The 14,479-nt window shown below is 38.4% G+C and overlaps 2 protein-coding genes and 1 non-coding gene across 3 annotated transcripts; all 3 read left to right on the top strand.

The window, feature by feature from the left end:
- The first annotated feature begins 10,973 nt into the window (after positions 1-10,973).
- On the top strand, positions 10,974-12,534 carry LOC116419665 (translation initiation factor IF-2-like). The gene has a single exon (XM_031940930.1). It carries the CDS (start codon positions 10,996-10,998, stop codon positions 11,386-11,388), a length of 393 nt encoding a protein of 130 aa, XP_031796790.1. The 5' UTR covers positions 10,974-10,995; the 3' UTR covers positions 11,389-12,534.
- LOC116419666 (translation initiation factor IF-2-like) lies at positions 11,513-12,534 on the top strand. Its single transcript, XM_031940932.1, has one exon. It carries the CDS (start codon positions 11,534-11,536, stop codon positions 11,840-11,842), a length of 309 nt encoding a protein of 102 aa, XP_031796792.1. The 5' UTR covers positions 11,513-11,533; the 3' UTR covers positions 11,843-12,534.
- On the top strand, positions 11,810-11,959 carry MIRLET7I (microRNA let-7i). The gene has a single exon (NR_105730.1). It is a non-coding gene; the product is annotated as a microRNA let-7i (primary transcript).
- Positions 12,535-14,479: the final 1,945 nt, after the last annotated feature.

Below are 14,479 nucleotides of genomic sequence, written 5' to 3'. Positions count from 1 at the left end.
AGTATAACCATGAAAAAATATTGAATTGTACCATTACCTGGGAAATCATTTCAACATAATGGTAACAGTTTCTCTCTATGAAGTTTTACTAAGGTGAAAAATTCTAAATGTATCATACAATCTTGGTCTTCTTGTACCCACAAAGAAAATAATAAATCACTGGTTTAGCTGTGCAAAGTAGTTTGCTCTTTAGGTCTTACTTATTTCAGTATCATAATGTTGCAACATAATTTATAATCTTTTTCTTAAGACAGCAACCACATAGTGTACATGTTTGACATAAACATATATATCTATCTTTATAAGAATTTCCCTTAGCTACCAACATAGCTCTGAAAAATAAAGCCCAAATTATTAGATTTTTCTACTTTAAATTTTTATTAAGATATATCAGCTATATATTGTGGTCACAGAATTGTCTTGACCTTAGACCTAAACTTTCAGTTTCAGTTTTTAAGTATGGATTGCATGAGAGTTGTAGTCTTTTTAACTATGATAGACTATAACAAATTGCTGTTATTTTATAGTTACCATTCTTCACATTTCTTAAGGGTATTCAATTATATTCTTCATAATGCATAATTAAATTTAACATTTTCTTGTTAGTTATACTGAGTCAAAGATATTTAATTTTATCAGTCAGAACAGATTTCAACAGTATTGCTCATAACTCATCCATCATGAGCTTATCATAAAATATGATACCATAGATTTAGAGCTGAGTGAGACCATATAGGCCATATGGGCCAGTCTCATTTCACACACAAGGAAACATGTAGAGGAATAAATTAGCCTTCCTATAAATTAAGATGAGGCAGTATTTGAATCCAGGTTTTCGTAACTCCAAGTTCAGCACTATCTGCAGCAATAGGTCATTTTCCCTCCTAAAAATACAATTAAAAAATCATTTTTAAAAAAGACTAGCTTTATTCTCTAACAAGCCTTTTCAGTAGATTTGTCCTCGTTAATCATTTAATCAGGTAAAATAAATTTTGAAGATATAATCCAACTGTATTTAAAAGTTTATGAAATCAGAAATTGAGAAATAATAATGCTTTAGAAAATTTTCCATTAGGGGTCCCTAAGTGGCACAGTGGACAAAGCATGAGCTTTGAAGTCAGGAGGACCTAAAATCATTCAGTCCTCCTACCCTTATTAGCTGTGAGACCCTGGACAAGTCACTTAATCCCTCTTACAAAAAATTCCAAGAAAAATGTTTAGGAGCAATTGGAGTCTAGTGCAGAAGTAGAACATCATTAAATGAAAATTATACTATTGCTATTAAGTGAAAAAGTAGGGGTAAAAGTTAAAGGCAAGACTGTTGCATCTTTCGGTAGTTTCAAAGGAAAACAGATTTGGAACTTTGTAGTAGATCAAGAAAAAATTTAACCCTCATTTGGATTGATTCAAATCAAAGAAAAATTTGCTAAATGTCTGCTATAGTCAGAACACTGGACAAAGCTTTAGAGTTGATCACTTTTGCATAATTTTGTTTGGAGGGAAAAAATAAAAAAGTTATTTGGTTTTGCATTATTTCTTTAGGGAAATTATTAGGCATTAGGAGAGTCTGTTTTGCGTCTTTTCTTTTAGAAAATCAATATTCCTGTAATGGAAAGAGTGCTAGATTGGGGAAAAGAGGACCTGCTATTGAATTTTTGTTCCACTCTTTACTACCTCTATGATCTTGAATTAGTCTTCAACAGTCTGGGTCTTGGTTTGCGAAAATATAAAATGAGATGATTGGATTAGATAGCTTCCAAGTTTCCTACCACCTCTAAATCTATGATCCTGTTTTATGACACAGTGAAGCTATTGTCTATAATCTATATGTTAATGCTAGACCATCTTTTCTTTTAAAAGCAAAGATCAAAATTAATGCAAACCTAGACAAAAGAATAAAAATGAGAGAAAGATATAATGTGCAATTAAAATAACTTTGACTTGACCTATTTAAAACAATATATATATATATATATATATATATATATATATATAAAATGCTGAAAATGAGAAATGGGGTCAAGTGTTATTAAGCATCTGTTCTGTAGACATATAACCATTGGGGATGTACTAAGAAAGGAAAGAGTTATTCTTGGATACAATAATGCAAGGAGCTATACAAACAAGATATATACAGGATAAATTTAACATTCTCAGAAGTCACTAGCATTAAAGAAGACATAGAAAAACTGAAGTGGAGCTTTTACTGAGGCTTCAGGGAGGCCAGGGAAACCAGGAGGCAGTGACAAAGGAAAACAATAATTCCAAACACGGAATCCCAGCAAAAACACACTGACTTGTAAGGAGTGTGTTCTTTGAGGAGTGGCAGTCATTTTTATATTTGATCCTGGTAGTGATAGGTTGTGAAGGTTTTCTTGGAGGCAGCCTTATTGAAATAAATAATTACTTCAAAATCGCAGCCAGCTGGTAAAAATGCAAACGTTTATTTCTCCTTCCAAATTAGCCCCGTTAGTTGAGGCCTATCTCTCTGCCTGGCTCTAAGAGATCCTGCACCTTTGTCCTTGGCTTCTGCCTCTGCTTTCTTCAGCCTCCAGTTCAACTCTGACTCATGGCTTCTCAATCTCCAACTGAGGCGATTACGCTTCTGTATCTCCCAGAGTGCTCTGTCTCCAACCCCAGTCGAAGTTTCCCGGAACTCTCTCGAGTGGCTCATAGGAACTGAATTTATGCTACTTCTCTGAGAGTGGGATTGTGGGATATCTCCCAGCATGCTCTCTGAAATCTCCCAAACATGTGAACTCCATTGAGTTCTTAGATACTTATGAGCTCTCTAAAGGTGTGAACACAAACATTGTTTCCATCAGTTGTACTTAGTACCTCGTTCAAGTTCTGGCCCAAAATAACTCTTTCTAAGATTAAATTAACTCCAATGGCTTAACACTTTGTAAAGATTCCAATAGGTATTTAGTGGTATTTATTGCATTGAAGGGAGTATGTGTGCCATGATCATACCTGCATTTTTGGAAGATCATTTGGATAGCTGAGTGGAGGGTGGAGTGAAAAAGATTTACCAATAGGCTATTACACTAGTCCAGGTCTGATAATGAGATTCTGCATCCGAGTAGTAGTGGTGCCAGAGGAGAGAAGAGGCTCTCTACAAGAGATGTACCAAACTTTTAACAAGACTTAGCATTAGATTGAATATAAGGGGTGAGAGTGAGAAGTAGCAATGAGACTTATGACCCTGGATGAGTAGAAGGACAGTGGTAGGGACGTTAGGAAGGGAGGATGTGGTGGAGGCAGGGGTAAAAGGGATGGAAGGGTGAGTGCGCATAATGAATTAAGTTTTGGGCATGTTGAATTTAAGATGTACATGGCTTAATAAATAGTCTGGGAAAGATTGAAGGTTAATGAGTGGCAATGATAGAGGGAACAATCTACTGGAGAAGATGGAATGAAATTGCTTGTGTGTGTAGAGAAATTTGCCTTGTCAAGAAAAAGGGCCACGTCTTTATATGAGATGGAGGAAAAAAAATATGTAAAGGAAAGCATCTGAGTAAGATGATAGGAGGAGGATGGCCCCAGTCAGCACAATTTGTGCATAGAAGTAAGGCTGTTAACACTAGTCACAAGAATTTCATTCACAAATTTAACATGTAAATCAATTACTAAAGTGAGTAATCCTAGTAAATCTAAAATCTGCAAATACCTCTTTTCAGCCAAACAGAAATATGGTAGCCATGGGTCACTGCACAAGTTTCTAATATAATTTCATTTATTATATCATATAGAGAAGAATGGTGGAACAACTATCCCTTTCCAAAGCAGCAAGAAGCAATGGAGGGAAATAGCTCAATTGGGTCTTTTAATGTTTTTTAAGCAAAGTCATCTCAAGGATATTTAAGGGTGACTCTGGAAGGAGGACCATAGTCAGAAGATAGAAAAGATTTTTTTATAGCAATTTCTTTTAGCCATGAAGGACAGTAAAGCCATTACATTTGAATTGTCACATAAACATGTTCTAAATATGTATATGAAGAATTAGAAAGGGTACTAAAGGAAACAGACACATAAAATGCAGTTGGGCTAGACTGATATACAAATAGGAGGGCCATGCAAGATAGTCTTGAGAAATTGTATCATCTGAAGGAAAAGAAACTCCTAAATATATGGGGGGGGAAAAACACAACAATTTTAATCTTATTATCCAACAAAAATAATCTCCAAACTGTATGCTTATTTGCACATTTATATATAAAATATTATCTCCACATGCATACAGGTATGCTATTGAAAATACTAAAAGGCAACAGGTCATCCTTCAGAAATTATTCCATCACAACCACATCTTTGTTTCCAACATATTGACTGAAAGATGTAGTGAATACCCTACTGTTCTTATTATTTACCATAGAAAAGCTTTCTTTTCAGCTGAGAAAAATGTTCCACTTAAAGGCTATCACTATAAAAGATATCTCCCTAACTACCCACATAATCAAAAACCAAATAGGTAATGAATACCTATTACTAGATTATGAGATGCCATTGTAGATGAGCAACCCAGCTGTATATGCCCATGAGAGGCAGACACTACAGATGAACAGTGAGTTGAACCCAGAACTGAACAGATAAAGGAAAAAGGCAGAATTACATTTGTGAACTTGCAATGTTTTTTGAATGACCTCAGGCTTGGGGCCTGAAACAAAAGGCCTAACTTTTTAATGCCATACTCTTCTGGTGTGTTATCAATGTGGGGTGTGCAGGTCTCCTTCAGGATAACAGAATGAAACTACTTACCTTGATTCCCTAGGGCGAGTCTCCCAGGAGAGAGCTCCCAGGGTTCAAGGAGTTTCTCAAGCATTCCCCCCAAAGTCAGAGAGAGACAGTTTTAGGGTTCCCCCATCACCAGCACTTCTGAATAATGGAGCTTGAGCAAATCAAGGTGATTAATTGTCATTAACAATTCCATTTTCAGAATGTGTGATCTTATACTCTTTTAAGAAGTGGTTAAGCACAGGATTAATGAGTAGCCAGAAATAAGGCTGTCTTTATAACCCCTGCTGCCTATGCCCACCTTGAGCTCAGTTTTAACACTGCCCCCAAGTCTACTTACTTAGGAGTAATAAAGCCACAGACACAAATTGTTTTGTCCTTCTTACTGTAACTCTGGAAAAACAGACTGACAATCTAGAAGTGGAAGACACCTTAAGAGGGCTTTCCTGTTTCTCCAATTATTAGTCCTCTGTCCTACCCCCACAATAAAATCACATGAAGTTTTCTAGTCTATATTTTATATATTTTTTACATGCTATTGTTCCTTAGTCCCCAATCCACACCTTCAATAGGATATAAGTTTCTTGAGAGTGGGAAAAGTTTTATGTTTGTCTTTGTATTCCCAGTACTTAGCACAGTGCCAGAAATAAGGCTGTATATTTATTTAGGCTACATTATATAAGATGTCAGTGGCTTGAAGAATGAATTAAAATGAGAAAAATTTAGAGGCAAGAAACTTGTTGCAATCTAAGGCATGAGTTTGATGGGGTTCTAGATTAAAATAGGTGACCATTGTCACTTGACCTGTCTTGTCATTGAATTATGGTTACTTTGGAGGAGTGTGAGACTGATGACTGAACAGTTCTGTCTCACTTAAATCCAATTCACATGCAAGTTAAAACATCACCCTGCTGATAAAATTAATCCTCTTTGAGAATGTAGCATGAACAACAGATTAGAATAGGAGTGAACAGGTTGAGATAATATGAAACATTGTTTTTTCTAAACAAAATATTCAATTTCTCCAAAAGATGCTAGTATATCAAGTTCTAGTCACCTTCCTTATTTCTACTTCAATATATTTTCTCTGAGGTAGCCTCCCTTAATATTTTTTACTAGTCTCTTTTAGTATTGTTTCCTGGAACTTAAATGCTTGCTGATTGATTGACAGTTACACAGTAACTATAGTTTTTTTTTTGTTTTTTTTTGACAACTTTAAGTATTTTCCTTACATCAAGCCTAAATCTGCCTCTCTGGCAGTGGCTTCTAATTCTGCCATATTAAATCAGATAGAACAAGACTAAACTGTTCTTCTCTATGAAAACCCTACAGATATTTGAAGATGATAGTTACTATACCTCTTCCTCTACTTCCCAACTCCTCTGAGCTACATACATCTTCTGTTCTTTTAGTGTATTCTAATATGGAATCATCTGGAAGTCTCTACCCACCCTGGTCATCCGTTTTGGAATGCTTTCCATTCTTGTCAGGGCTTTCCTAAAATGTGGTACTCAGAACTGAGTATAATAATCCCAGTGTGATATGATCAGGAAAAAAATAACCACAAAACTGTCACCTCCTTTGTCTTAAATGCTATGCCTTCCCAAAGAAGCCTAAGATCACATTTGTTTTTTTGACTACCATAACACACTGTTGTCCCACTGAACTTGATCCATGCTAGATCTTTTCCAAAATACTTAAGTCATGCCTTTCCCATCTTGCACTTAGGAAGCTGAATTTCTTTAACCCAAAGGCAAGACTTTGCATGTGTCCCTATTAAAACTCATTTAAGTCCAACATTTTAATTTTACTGTGTTGAGAATCTTTTTTGGTAAGAGAGATCCCAATTCTACCATAAAATGTGTTACCTACTTCTCCCAGCTTTGAGTCATTATTTGTTGAATTGAATGTGTATTTTAATAAACATGCCATCAATCCCCTTATTCAATTAACTGATTAAATGTTAAATATCCCAAAGCCAAACAGATTCCCTAGGGCAGCCCTTTAGAGACTGTTTTCCTAGATGACATCAAGCCATTAATAACTATTCTGTTTGGCCATTCACACAGTCTGTAAATACAAACTATCATCTAGGAAACATTTCTCCATATGATTCATAAGAATAGAATGAAAGTCTACCAAATACTTTAAGAATAAAATAAATTCTGTATAGCATTCTATCAGTCTTATAAACCTGCTGGATTTTAAGTTGATCTGTGTGGTTTAATGATAATGACATTACCTACATTAGGATTCCATTTTCTCTCCTTAACTTTTTAAAAACTGAGTTCATCAATGATTTACATGTTTCCCCATTGGTAGTTCTGGACAGCTCCTCTCCCCCTCATTCTGAATTGTTTCTCTTTGTGTCATTAATATATCTTTCTTAAGAACTTGCCATTCTTCTTAGGCAGTCTGACCAAGCTTGTAGAATTTCTACTGGGATCCTACATATTCTTTATCTACACTCTTTGAAATCTCTCAAAACCTATTATGTACGTCAAACAACAGTAAGCTTTCTTTTCCTCTCTTACAAACTAAGATGAAGTGTTGGAGATTCACCCAAGGTTCCCATTGTTTCCACTTCAGTTCCTTGTTAGTAAGAATCAGATCCAGAAAAGACACTCCTTTATTAGCTTCTCTGTGTTTTAAAAGATGAAATTAAGACAAGCTAAGAAACTAATAGCTGCCTTGCTTTTGACAAAGTGAGAAGTCTAGTATATGCTCAGATAATTGAATAATATATCATGCCTCTGTGCCAGGCTTGTGGTCTGTTTTTCAAACTTCTCAGCTATTTCCTCTTTCTAGGTTTTCTAGAGAATGCTCTGATGACAATATCAATTTCGTTTTTGCCACCATTTATCTTCACCCAAAAGCTTTATCTTCCTGTCCCCACTAACTGGTGCCTGGATTTCCTCACATCGATACAAATTTCAATATACAATTATTAATGTCTCCTCCCTTTTTACCTATCTGGTTTCTTGTGATTTAAGGCATACTCTTTCTTAACCATATTTCTGTTGTGGGCTTCTTTCCACCAACTGTCAGCCACACCTATCAGGTCAAATTTCCCTCCACACATCAACAGTTCTATTTTGTCCTGCCATGGATATTATGTTCCATTTAATGATGGCTCCAATCACATTAGCTACATCATTCTCTGAACTTTGTATTTTTTTAAATTTAGTTTTCTATGTAGTAGTTTTTTCCTCACAATAGAATGTCAGCTTCTTGAAGAAAAAGATGATAGCTAACCTTTATATAGTGCTTATCATGTGCCAAGCATTGTGCTAAGTACTTTACAAAAATTTTATCTGATCCTCACAATAACTCTGCCAGGTAGATACTATTACATCCCCATTTTACATGAGGAAATTGAGAACAGATAATTGTCTTTATAATAGCATGCGTAAAAGAAGTAGTGCTTAATGCTTTTCAAATTAAACTGATTCGTAATAAAATTCACTAGAACTGTCTTTTCACAAAAAAAAATTTTCTAGCTACATTTCCTCTGTCATATACTTACATAGTTGATTTTTTTTTTTAACAGTAGCCCAGGAATTTTCCATTTCTCCTTTGAAATTTTATTTTCTAATTTCTATCAATGAAATCTCTTGGTAGGTAGAATATTCTCACAAAAGTTCTGGAGATAGGAGAAAGGAGGAGAAAGGAGAAATTTGGTAGTTGCTAATGGTTTTTGTTTTTTAATAATACCAAGTATGATTTCATAGTATTTGAAGTTGACCAATTTTCAAGATGTCTTAGAAATGAATCCAAATGGTTTTACAATTGTGTTGTTCCATCATAAGTTTCTTCAACATTTGTTCAGTTTAGTCTAATAATCCCACCAAACTTACATCTTCATAAATGTTCTTTGGTGCAGTCCAAATGTGGTGGGTTCACTATCATTAATAAGCTATTCAAATGCTTCCAAATCGGTTCCATTTTCCATAATTTTTTCCTTCTAAATTAATCTGCTATACTCCTAAAATAGTATTGCATAATTATGTCTCATGACAAACTTTCTGCAGAGTGATTTCTGTTATTTTATGATGTAATACAGTCATCTATCACAGTTTTTGGTATTTTGTAAATGAATTTGTATTCCAAATGAGTGTTGCTCTTGGCTGCCAGGTCTCTTAACTTGGCAGAGTTCAAAAGTTTACTACCTTAGGCAGTTTTTGAGCAATTTTGGCTTTCTTGCTGTAATAACTGCTTTGATATAGTAGAAAGTGCACAATCTTTGGAATAAGTCGATATCAATTCTGGCCTTGCCATTCACTGTTTGACTTGAAGGAAAATCACTGCTCTTAGTCTCAGATTCCTCACCTTTAAAATGAGGGGGTTAAACCAGATGGTCTCAAGCTTTTTTCAGCTCTAAATATGATTTCATGAAACTTTTTAAAATGGTGAGAGTCACTGACCATCTTTATCCCTCACTGTTTTTAGAGTTTTGTTGAATAAAGTTAGGAATATTGCAATTGTATACAGTGCCTATTTTTACCTTTTATTCTAGTTCATTGTTGATTCTGGCCCTTTATACTGAGACAGCTAATAAAAAAAAAATTATTCTCACAGGACTAAGTAGTCTTTTTCTGTTAAAACATATTTCATTTTTTGTGGTGGCTTTTGGTGATTGCCATTTCCAGAGCCTTCTAATAATTCTTTTCCTAATGAAAATGTTTCAAATGATAAACCAATGTTGAAGCTTTTGAGTAAGTAGCCTTTGGTCTCCCCTGTTTCCTAGTCCTACTTTTTCAATATTCTTCCCTTCTGCTTATCTTTGGTATTGAAGTCAATAAGTATCAAATTATCTTTGTAACTGAAGTCAATAAGTTATCAAATCAATAAATATCAAATAAGTGTCAAAATATGTAAAACTCTTTGAACCATAAAACTCTTTGAAACTGTTTAGTTTACAGAAGGTATATAGTGTTTTGTTTTGTTTTGTTTTTGACAAAATATCAACTGAGATACAAGGATTTCAGTTACTACAATGACACTGTATAGATGAGAAAATAGGCTCAGTGAGGTGTAAGTGAATGAATGAAACATTAAATGCTTACTATGTTCAAAGGGCTATCTGTAAATCATTAAGCAATGAGTGTACAAACCAAAAAGTAGGCCCATCCCTGCTTTCAGGGAGCTCAATTCTCTTGGAAGAGGAAACCCAGATGGAAGGCTTCAGGTCAAGCTCACTTGAAAAAATGTGCTCATGTCTTTTCGATATCATTTCCATTGAAAAAAAGTCATTTTCTGAATTAAATCAGTTGAAGTGACTATCCCAGTGCCACAGAGCTTTGAAGTGGCAGAACTAGGTGTCAGATCCAGATCTGCAAAGTATACTTTGCAGTGGACAGAGTGTTGGACCGGGAACCAGGAGACCACAGACATTAGCTCGACAAGGTTGGGTCATTTAACCTCTCTGAGCCTCAAAGAGAAAAGATAACCATAACCACAGCCTGGTGAGGTTTATATGAGATTCTGTGTGTAGATGTTATTAACCACTTACAATCTGTGAAATAATTTTTGTAGTATTTCTTTAAAAATGTTTCACCAAATGTTTAAATTCCAAGGCTAACAAAGAAGTCTTTCAGGGAGGGTAGGCACTAGGAATAGGGATATGTTAGTTGTGGATTTTCCTCCAATGAATAAAAATATTTTGTATTCTTTCAAAAATGCATCGCATTTTTAATGATGGTGCATCATAATGTGGAGGACGCTTACCAACAAAACCTATTTGTTCGCACTACTTTGGGGCCATATCGGACGCTCCATCTAATCAGAAGAGTGATCACAATATCCAGGGCAGTCTCCTGTAAAAACGCCGTATTGCAAACTGCAGTCCCAAACCAGCCTACAGCGCGATCCTCCTGGCCCAGGTCCGGCCCCTCTCACTACAACAATTGCATAGCTTTTCTTTCCCTCACACTCTCGGGCTTAACGTGGCCCGGCCCGTCTGGCACAAGGAGCAACCAAAAAGAATGGGCAAAGAAAGCCACTCGACATTTAGGGGAGCGGAAAGGAAGATGCCTTTCAGCGAAATTCTCCCAAGGCCCTCGGACCTAGATAAAAGCAGGAGAGGTCTGGAGCAGAACAAGCTCCATTTGGAGGTGTCCGCCTTCCTTCCCACCCCTCCCCCCCGAACTACATTTCCCAGGAGTCCGTGCGCGACCCGGCGAGGAGCCTGGGACGTGAGGGAACGGGCATCAGTTTTCCCGCGTATTTTCTATAAAAAGAGCGGCAACAAGCGCCGCGGGGATGGTCCGCGTCCCTCCCACGCCGAGGCCAGCTCGAAAGCCGAGACCAGAAACTTCAGACCGTTGCCTCCTAAGTCGGCCCCGCGCGACGTGTCGGCCGAAGTGGAGGCAAATGCCGCCATCTTCTCTGCCGGCCAGGGAAGCGGCCAGCCTGGTGCCCCGCCCCACCGGCAGACCGCGCGGCGGGACCCACGGCCGAGGGAACCAGCACTTCGGTGACATGGGGGTGCGGGCCCATCGCAACCTCCCCCTCCCCAGCACGAGACGCGGCGGGGCGGGTCTGGAGGGGAAAGAGCGCGCCGCAGCGAGCTCTCGGATGGAAGATGGCGGCGCCGCGAGGGGAGGCGGCTGCGGGGCGGTCACGTGGTGGGGGCAGCGCGCGATCCTCTCTTAAGTGATCTCTGTGGCGCGGCCGGACACACAGGAGGAGCGGCGCGCCGGAGTCCGCGTGGCGGAGCGCGAGCGGCAGCAGCCGCCTGCTCCCCGCGGGACCGCCGCCGCGTCCGGTTTCGGTTTCACGGGCATTTTCCTTTTCTTAGATGCTGGGATTTCCCCGAAGGGTAACGTCGAGAGGAGACCTTGGGGTCCTACCTCTGCCGAGCGCCCCCGGAGCCCGACCGGACGGGCGGCAGGAGTCGGCGCCGGCGCCGGCGAGCCCGCGCGGGCCGCCCCGGGACATGGGCCGGGCCCCGCCGGGCGCTCCGGAGTCGGGCCCCGGACTGGGCGGGGCTCCCCGCGGGCCGCCCGCCCCAGCCGCCGCCGCCTTGCCGCGGACCTTTGTGCGGGTCCTGCGCCCCCGGCGCCCCGAGCCCACGCCGCTCCAGCGTCCGCACCATGGCCCTGGCTGAGGTAGTAGTTTGTGCTGTTGGTCGGGTTGTGACATTGCCCGCTGTGGAGATAACTGCGCAAGCTACTGCCTTGCTAGTGCTGGTGATGATCAGCCGCGGGTGAAGACAATGGCCCGGGGAATCCCCTTTGTTTAAGGGGGTCGCCGCGGGGGCGGGGGGGCCCGCCGCCTCCTGGGGCGCTGCCGCGAGCCCCGCGCGAGGGGGGGTGCGCAGGGTGTTTGCGGGGCGGGGGAAGGGTCCTGGGGCTGGGGAAAGGGTCCAGGCGTGGTGGGGGGCGGTGGTGGCCGTGCCGGAGAAAGAGCTGGTCTGTCGAAATCACATTGTGAACATCTTCCAGCCCACTTTCCTAACGTCTTTGCCCCTAAAGTTACAGGAAGCCCTCAGTTATTCCAGGTTTCTTGTAGCGAACAAATGCCTGGGGTGGGTAGGAATGCTAGGTGCGGGGACTGGCCACATAATACTTACTCGGTAAATGCATTACGTGAAACTCTGCCCCCTTTGCATTTTGTTTCTACTTTTATCTGCATGGATTTTGATTTTATCTTGCTTTTTCGGGATACTAAGATGAAAACTTGAATCGATTTAAAGACGCTTAACTATTGTGGGTTGCAGCTCGTGCTGTGATTAAATTTATTGATTAAAAACTATATGGAACATATTAAAACGTAAAATAAATTTCCCTTCTAATTAAAGTGTATTTTTGTTTTTCTTTTTTTAAAGTTTGACTTCTGGGGCTCAAATAAAAAAAACTAATGGAGCTGTTAAAAGTGTTGGGGTGTGGGGTGGTTCGGTCCATGTTCGTATATAGGGACAATGTATAAATTTATTTTAAATGTCCTGTAAATAGAAACCCTTACTGTCAAAAGAATGATTAAATTTTAACCTGGTCCCTGCTTCTGGAAAAGAGGGGGGGGGGGGGACGGGAGCAGTACAGATCCGTGACCCTTTAGTGAATACAACTTCCAACTTCCCAAATAAAGTTCTTGTAAATGAAAGAGAAGCTCATTTCATAAGCTTATAGTTAGGTCAGACGGGGGAAGGGAATGATTTGGTCTGGGCATTATGCCTGGAAAAGAAATATTCGTTGATTGTATCTTGTTTTAATAACTAAATGATTGGCTACATTACTACAGAATTGCTCTATTTAATAGCCATATATTATGTTTTAGTATTTTAAAAAAGGAAAAATAACTTTTTAATTGCACATTACTTTTTAAAAATCTTTGTGCTCTACTTTGATCGGTTTTTAACAAAGTTCTAACTTAATAAAAGTCATTAAAAATATTTTGACTTCAAGCTAGTGATAATGTAGTCTTAAAGGAAACAACATTTTACAGTCTAGTGCTTCTTTACTCTTTAATATGATCTCATCCCGAATGGAGATGACCCTGATGGAGATAGGATTGTGCTGGAAAATCTTATATTCTCTCTCCAGATAGGAAATTCTTAATGATGGCTTTTCCAATTTGCTTTTTCTGATACTGAGTAAAGTAACTTAAAATTTTCTCTTTATTTAGTTGAGCAAAATGAAAAAGAGTATGTCTTGGTTACAGCACTTAATTTTAAATGCTTTTATTGTCATGCCAAGAAATTTTGAGATATCAAACTGAATTATAGGATAAATAACTGTAGTTATTCCTGTTTGTTTCATGATCTGTAACAACTGCTAGCATTCATGTGACAAAGATTAGCCTTTCCATTATACTTGTGCCATGAGAAATTTTTGTTAATACCCCTCCACCTCAAAATCTTTTTATTATTTTCGTTCATTTAATATAACAAATGAGATACAGGGGATCTTAAAATATACCACTCTGAAAAGGTATTTGAACTAATTATTGAGAACTGTATATCTTGTTTCATTTTTTAAAATGAAATGTAATTTCAACTGAAAGCTTCTATGTAAATACTATGGAAGCCATATTGGGCATATGACTGGAAGCAAAGATATGAAGATAGTTGGTTTTAATGCTTCCATTGTGAAAGCAATTTGGCTTGCAAGTTATTAATAACAGATAAATATGTTGGATTTCTATTATGAAATATTATTAGGACCCAAGAAAGATAAAAAGTGAGATTCCAGAGTTAGCCTCAAAGAGGGCAATAACACACAGACTAATACAAATTATTTCTTGTAATAACAGGATTGCCTCAGAGTTTTTTAAAAGGGGAAGATTTCCAGAATATCTTGTGTTTTATTATTATCTTAAAGATAGAGCTGATAAAAATAAGAATTCGAAAGCATTTCAAAATAGTTTTTAGCACTTACAAAGCTGTTTTCTGGACACTGAAGAAAAAGTTTGATTTTAGAGCATTTGAAAAAGGTTTCATAAGACTGAATAATTCCATAAAATGCCTTAATGCCTGAAGTACTACATGCTTTTCTTCCATACCAGGATCCTTTGAAGGGACCTATAGTTCCAACATGCATTCCACTGCACTATACTGAATTGACATTGGTTTTTTCCTCAACATTTTTACTCAAATCTTTTGCCAAGTCTTGTCAGTCTTACCAATCAATCCTTCTATTATAATATTTCACATGTCTCCTTTTTTCCAGTCACACAGGCCATACCTTCTTTCCAAGCTTCTTCCTCTTGCCTTGACTGTTGTAATGGCCTGTTAATTGAACTCCTT

The sequence above is a fragment of the Sarcophilus harrisii genome, chromosome 5 (assembly GCF_902635505.1).
Source record: "Sarcophilus harrisii chromosome 5, mSarHar1.11, whole genome shotgun sequence".
Lineage (NCBI taxonomy): Eukaryota > Metazoa > Chordata > Mammalia > Dasyuromorphia > Dasyuridae > Sarcophilus > Sarcophilus harrisii.
This window is presented reverse-complemented; position numbering and strand designations above follow the sequence as displayed.